The 8,065-nt window shown below is 34.3% G+C and overlaps 1 protein-coding gene across 1 annotated transcript in view; it reads left to right on the top strand.

Moving 5' to 3' along the window:
* ADGRL3 (adhesion G protein-coupled receptor L3) overlaps nucleotides 1–8,065 on the top strand; it is a 323,628-nt gene that overhangs the window by 100,983 nt on the left and 214,580 nt on the right. The window contains exon 3 of the mRNA XM_015565616.1: nucleotides 248–328. Within this exon, the coding sequence (XP_015421102.1) occupies nucleotides 248–328 (81 nt within the window). The remainder of the gene's footprint in view (nucleotides 1–247; nucleotides 329–8,065) is intronic.

Raw genomic sequence — 8,065 nt, 5'->3', positions numbered from 1 at the left:
AGTGTCACTCCACAATAAAATTGTAATTTAACAACAGCAACAACAACAAAAAACCTGAATTGTATAAGAAAGACTGCTTTAATCAGTTGATGTTTGGATGGCACATAATGGTCCTGTGTTTGGATAGATCTGTCTACACTCTATAAGGGCTATTAATTCAGTATGGAGAGAGATCATGTGACATCATAAAACATCAAAGTAAGAAGACATAGCTACGTCTCTCTAACATTTATTTTTGGGTCCACAGGTCAGGCACATCATGGCCAGGTATCTTACATCTCTCCCCCAATTCACCTGGACTCTGAGCTAGAAAGACCCCCTGTTAGAGGTAAGTGTTTGTTTTTTCTTTTTTTATTATTTTTAAATTTTTATTGTTGAAAGTATTACATATGTTACCCTTTTTCCCCCACTGACCTCTTCTAGCGTGTTTCCACCCCTCACCCAGGCCTTCACCATCCCATGGTCTGGGGCCATGGTTGTGCATACATGCATACAAGTTCTTTGGTTCGTCTCTTCCCACCCACCCTCCATACTCCACCTTCCCTCTGAGATTCCACAGGAGACTATTTATTCTTTGATGAAGGCAGTTAATTAAGGTAAAGGTGATAGTAAATATATATTTTACAATGCAGTATCTGTTTAAAAAGCAAGGGGAGATGGTGTGTAAGAAATCTGATGACAGAATGAGTAAGTCTTATTTATTCACTAAAAATGTGAACTATAGTTCTGATAAATGTTTGTAAAGCAAAATAAGAAATAGGGCTGCATAGTGATTGAACTAGTGGAAGTCTAGTTGAAAACCAACCTAGATTTAGAGATTAACAGCTAACCGTTACTTTTTTAATTGGAACTTTCTTCTTTCGTTATCCTATTTTTTTTAATAAATTAAGATGGCTTAATCTAAGTCATTGATATATTTATTTTCTTACAATTTGATATTTTATATTAGTTTTTAAAAAGTTATTTTAGTATGAATAGTTCATTTTGTAATCTATAAATTAAAATGTCTATTTTAAATGGATACCACTTGTTTAAAGATTTTTTTAAGAAACTAGTCATACAAAATAAAAGTTAAAATAGCATTTATAATTACATAATCTAAATACAGAATGTGGTTTTCTCTTTTTAAGAAATATTTATTACTGATTTCCAAACGTTTTATACGTATCCTAAGGTTAATTTTCCAGTTCAAAGTATTGCAGTATATTTTCTTATACCTTCAGAAAGTATTAATTGCTTGATGTAATAAAAGTCTTCAGGTCTGACTTTTAGGAGCATGTTTTCTCTAATGCTATTTCTCCTGCCAGGACTCTCTTACCTTCTCTTTTCTATTCACTAAGTTTCTACCAATGTTCCAAGGTGCTTCTTTATCTTCAGTTCCTCAGTAAGCTTCCCTGGACTCTGTACTAGGGAGGAACTAAGTGGATGTCTCAGTTCTCCCTGTGCTCCCTGGTGCCCCCCAACCCCCACCCCCCTGCACTTGCCTCCACGTTTACACCTAATCCATTGTCTTTTATTTTTCAGTGTGCATGTTTCCCTTTCTCTTCTGTAAGGTCTTTGAGGGGAGAGAGTGTCAGAATTTCTATACTCCTCCAGCCACTGGTCTGTGCGTGGCACATACTGGGCAGTCACAGGACAATTTCTCCGTAGCTGAAATTTAAAGAGACAGCCTAGGTGCTGAAAGATGCATCCTCGGTGTTCAAGCAGAAAAGGGAGTGGGGACCATAGGAGAATCCCACAGAGACGGAACCAGAATGAATTGAAACATGAATATGTCAAAGTGGTGATCTTTTTAAGGGAATATGCTGGGCACACAGTAAAATGGGAACCGTTTGAGAGGAAGAGACTGGAAAGATGCAACAGGCAGATCGTGAAGGACTGTATCACACATGCAAAGGAGTTTGTATTTTATTCTGGAAAAGAATGATGGAATACTTTAATTTAAAAAAAACAAAACTGTTCCCTAAGTCAGTGGATACTACATTGTAACATGATCAGTGCTTGATATGAGAAAAGTATCTGTGAAGTCAGTGCGGGTAAAAGATGACTGGAGAATTAGTTAGGAATGTGCCAGCGGCAGTGGCTGGGCCTGAGGAATATGTTGAAGAGACGTGTCAGTCAGCTGAACAGAACCGGGGGAGGAACAGAAGTGCCTCCAAGGTTTCTATATTGATTAACAGCTTGGATGCTTATGACATCATCCCCCACCATGAGGAATAGGTACGTTTTACATTGACGCAATGCTTTAGATATGTTAATTCTTAGCAAAATGCTATTGCTCTGCAAGATGTAAGCCTGCTTATGCAAGTTGGTGACCTCAGTATAATTCAATTTTTCAGACATGCTCTCAGTATGGTTTGGGAAGAGTACTGTAAGCTCTTGCATAGGATGTGTAATAACCCACCCTCAAAGTTAGTGGCTTTAAACAAGAAACATTTGTTATAGTTCTCAGAGTCGGTTGAGCCACGTGAGTGCTGACTTGGATGCTGAGCAGTTGGCAGATGGTCGGTTTTGTGGGGGAGGGAGCTCGCATGTGTGGTAGTCAACTTGATGTCATTGGGGGTGATGGCCATATGGCTCTCATTACCCAGCAGCCTAGCACAGGTGCATTCCCATGGTGATAGGATTTCCAGCAATATATAAACAAGTCCCAGAGTTCACATGTTTTTCAGGACTCTGCCTGTGTCATGTTTGATTTGTCCCATTGGCCAAAGCAAGTTAGCCAGCCCCAGGCGTGAGAAAGCAGAAATGGACTCCATCTTACAATCCAGAGGACCATGAATACAGATAAAGAGAGGACTTTCGGGCAGATAAAGAGTAAAATAAATTTAGAAGGAAATAGGACAAAAACTAGCTGATAAAAATGACAGGATTTAGAGCTAATAAAGTTAAACTTGGGAGTTCTAGAACTACCTTGTTTTAGTTTCTTCAACTACTACACAGATCAGCAATGAGGACTTCACAGTATCTTTGTGAAGATTAGGAGTAATGCAGAATAAAGTCTGGCATCTGGTAGGCCCTAGATAAAACGTGGCTGTTACTTTTGGGTTCATTGCTGTGGCAAATGGGAAGAAGTTGAGCTTTGAAACCAAGGCAGACTTGCATGACCTTAGAATGATTGTCTCGATAACTTCCAGTTCTCATATCATTTATCTACTTACATTGGCTTAGAGACTCTCCTAAACTGCCTGGTGATTAATGCAATTGCAGCCGTAGTCACTAGCTCATGTGCCATAGTTCTACAGTTTTAAAAAAAAATTCTTAATTAGGTAAAGAGGCTGATATAAATCACAAAAATAACATGGCAGACAATCATGCGCTTTTTTCCTTAGACCTAATATTTTATTTCTAAAAATATTTTGAAAATGGGATAGAGTTGGCATAATAGCATTACTTTGGAACAATAAAATATTTCCTTTCAACTTTCAACTATCACTCCTCACCTTTATTTACTATTTTTAATTATACTGTAAGCTGATGTCAGTATTTATATGCAGTCAAATTAGACAAATGAACTACATTATATCTATTATATCTACATTGAATCTATAGATAGATATATGAAGATACAGATATAGATAGAGATAGATATTTATGTATAAATATAGGAACAGAGAGGGTCTCTCATGTATACTATAGTTTTTTATTTGAATTAATACAATAAGATAAATTATTTTTAAAAAATAATTGGGAATTTTATCTCCAATGATTTTTTTTTGTGATATTATATAGCAATAGCCTGGATTCTAACATTAGCTAGCAATTTTAGCTTTTATTTTTCTATTTGTTGCTAGAGTTTTATACATATTTCAAATATAGTCCCCTTCCTGCATTGACCTGTAGCTCTCTGTATTTTCTTTCTTGTCTACAGGCATGTTAAAGTTTTAGGAATTATTGCTTTATAGATAAATTCCTTGTGTACTTTATAAACTTGATTGCATTTTAATAGGAAAACCATACTTAATTTTTTTTTATATTCATCAAGCTAACCATACAAAACAATAACATTTAAGAATATAGTAATATAATTATCAATATTAGCACAGGGAATTTTTCAATACAAAATATGAACTATCTAATACAATAACACATCATATTGCTTCAGATGTTTTATCACTTCATTCTGTTTTCATCTGAAATATTTTGGATTACTTGGTAATTTTTTAAAGAGTATTGATTGTACTTTAAGTATTTGAGACAGTGGTCTAATTATTGATAACATTAAATTGTGTTTTAAAACCATATTCTTAAAAACAATTATTCAAAATATAAATATAGATATAGACATAGATATAAATATGACAATTTCATTCCTCTTTTTTTGCCCTCTCAAGTTCTATATCATATATGAAACATTTTCGTTTTAAATACCATGTCACCATCCTTTCTCCTTTCAATTCTCTTGATTTCTTTCAGTTTTGTTCATTTTTTAGGGAAAAATATTTTGTGAAATTATTGCATTTGTTTGTCAAATGTATTTTTTCTTTGGTATTGTGCATCTTAATTGTGGCCAACATGCTCTTAATAACCATATGGGAAATGTAGAAGCAAGTTACCAAATAGCCTTGAATAAAAAGTTGTGATCTGCATTTGAAAGTAGCCAAAATTCAGTAGCACTTACTGTTGAGTAAATTTGAGAGGTTCTGTTCTTTAAGTCTAATGTGATCATACATGGCATTTGGTCACATAATTTATGCCTGTGGTGACTTTATATGCATTCTTCAATTTACAGATTCTATTACTGAATAGAGGTGTAAATTCTGATAGTTTACTGGTGCATTAATGTCACAATACATTACAAGGTAATTAACCAGAGCTGCCACTATAAATAGAAAAATAGTCACAGTCCTCAGTATAAACTCCTTCATAAAAGTAAGATCCTGAGTCAGCATTCACCATTATAGTGATTTTTCTTGCCATACGTCTCATTAATCAGGAAAACAGCTTCATCTGGAAGCACTATTCTTATTAAAGCTTTCATTATGAAAATAACGTCATTATAATTTTGTAGTTAACTTAATGGGATTGATTATATATTTCCATACGCAAATAAGTCCTATATACTTTTCCGACGTATTTCCCAACTTATATATTATAACGGGAAATGAAAGACTACTTTGGTACTTTTGTAGCAGAGTTGTCAGTAAGCACAAGGGAGTTCTTGGAAGGGTGCATTAAGAGTTTCCGTTCTGAAGGTCATGTTTCCTCACCAACTATCCTTTTCTCCCCGGCCTTTATTTTGCCTCCTCACTACCCACGTGAAGACTATTCAACCTCAGAATTGTGTCTGAATTACAGTCAGGATTACTCACTGAAGTGAGATTTTGGATGAGATTTTGTGTTGGAAGCTGAATCACAATCCTAAACAAAGACTTATATTATTTGACAATCAAATATAAAAGTTGAGGAATGCCCTTCCGTTGTAACTTTGTTATTTTATTTTTGGCTTTGTTCTTGTTTCATTGTTTTCCTATACAGTTTGGTGATAACCTTAGCAGTCAATTATAGAACCCAACCTAGTAATTCCTTACAACCTCACTAGCAATTCAAGTTAGATAAATTTCTGTTACTTAGCAACAGAAGATCAACTTCTGAAAAATTTTTCCATTTGTATTACTAAAGATGATATTTTTATGTTCTGATACATAAAAAAAAAATCCAAAGTAACCAGCTATACTTCACCTTCCAATATGGTAAACCACTAGTAATAAAGCTGGTGAATACAGCACTGTATTTAATTTGTATAATCTTTCTTAAGTAGAGTCTTATATTTAATCATAAGTCTAATATTAAATATAATTTGTGCATTTGCTAATTGTTAACAGTTGCAATTTATAGTCAGAGAAAACCCTAAAATATTTGGGGACATTTGAAAAACTGCATCTATTTTTTTTATTTTCTTTTTTTTCTATAATAAACTGAGTAATATAAGCATGGTTTCATTGGCACATAATCAGTGGACTAGAATCATGGCAGGCATGAAGTTTCATGTGCAAATTGCGTTACACTCAGCAAATCTACACACTGAAAATATTTTTTAACGTTTGAAATAAACAGATGGTCCTGCTTGGTGCATCTATATTAAAATCAGGCTCTAGCCAAAGATTTAGCATCACAAATTAGAGACATTAACACAAAATATTATCTAGAAAAATGTAAAAACATTGGAAATTGATTAAAATGAAAAAGGAACAAGACATCTGGCATTCTTATTGAGGAGTTTCCTGGCTTGTTCTTTGATATTTCTGTGGTGTTTTGATAACTTATCTGGTTAGCAGACATTATATATTAGAACACAATTCCCTAGCTTCAGCCACTCTTAACCCAAAGAAATAAAAAGGAAACTTGCACATAACAGAATAACAGAGTGCTTTGATCATGTTAAATAAACACCCCTTTCCTACACTTGTAAATGCCTAACATTTTTGCTGTGTTTAAAGTACACTGCCAACAACTACGAGATAGAGTATAGCTCGTTAATGTAAATTGTAAGCACCACTCCTTTTTATTAAGTATATATCTTGTATCTGACATATGAAAAAATATTTTATACATATTGTCTCATTAAATCTTACCAAGGATGCTATCACTTTTTCATTCAGACTTATTGTTCATCATTATATTTCTAGCATCGAGCATACTATTATAATATTATATGATAATCACTGAATTTGGTTTGAATTTAATGAAAGTTAAATTATAAACTTAATGGTAAAGTGTACATTTTTTCAATATTCTCAGGAATAAGTGTAAGGGTTTTGTAAGTTATAACATACTTTCCAAATATGTATGTTATTGTTGGCATTTAATTGTGATCACCCCAATTTGCTAACCATATGATCATGGACAAACCCGTAGCCACGGCAACAGCCTCTTTCCCAGGATTGTTTAAGTATCAAATATCAATATAATCCTATATGTAAAATTACTACCTACCCTATAGAATGCTCTGCAAATATAATTTAGCAGCAACACTTAATAGATCTAGTCTAAAACTGGTTATAGCTCATAAATAGCAAGATCAAGAAAATAAGTCCTCAAGAGAGTTTGCCATGTCCGTGTCATCTTTAAATCCTGTTGGTTTAATTAGGTTATAGTTTTATATGAAAAATAACCATATTCTATACATTTAAAATCTCAAACATATATCAAACAATAAAACTATACCTCAACCCTTGGCAGCATGGCTCAGTTGGTTGAGCGTCCTCCCATGAACCAAGATGTCATCAGTAGGATTCCCGTTCAGGGCACTTGCCAGGGTTGCTGCTGGATCCTCAACAGGGGGTGTGCAGGAGGCAGCGGATTGATGTTTCTCTCTCTCCCTTTCCCTTCCTCTCTCTCTAGAATCAATAAAAATGTACATATTTTTAAAACTATACATTAGCTTTTCTCTGTGACCTCCTAGAAGAGTAACTTTCATTTTATATTTAACTAATATTTTCTTTGTAGTTGCATCTTAGGCATGGTTTAGGTTCTGAAGTTAATGAGAGAGGATAAAAACTAAAAAATAAAAATCCCACCTAGAAAAAAATCCTCTGAATTATCCTTAAAATATGGTATTTCCAATAATGAGTTATTCCTTAATATCAGAAAATGTGCACACAAAAATACCCCAAGTCTCTTTTGGACATAGAGATACTTATGTGATGAGTGGTATGAGGAGATATACAACTGAGAGAACATTATCCCTACTCCTCCAGCCATGAGCTCCTTGAGTAAAATGGGAAGTGGAATCTTCCCCCCAAATACTTTTGAATGTATGTATTTGAACGTAAGACAAATTAATTTTCATGTGACTATACTGTAGTGAGTTACTACTGTGTGCCAGGCACTCTACAGGGGACTGGCAATGCAGTGAGGTACAAGAGAGAAAAGATGTTTGTCATCATGGACTTTACCTTGTCATGGGGGAGGCAAACCATATATCACTTATGGATTAGACAATCGAGATTATGAAGAGGTTGTGATTAAAGGTATAAAAAAGATATGTAAGGCGGATGATCAAGGAAAACTACTCCAGAGAGGTAACTATTGAGCTGAACTGAGAGGAAGAAAAATAACTTGG

The sequence above is a fragment of the Myotis davidii genome, unplaced genomic scaffold (assembly GCF_000327345.1).
Source record: "Myotis davidii unplaced genomic scaffold, ASM32734v1 scaffold352, whole genome shotgun sequence".
NCBI classification, from domain to species: Eukaryota; Metazoa; Chordata; class Mammalia; order Chiroptera; family Vespertilionidae; genus Myotis; species Myotis davidii.
The sequence above is the reverse complement of the archived record's forward strand: the minus strand, read 5'-3'. Positions and strand labels throughout refer to the sequence as shown.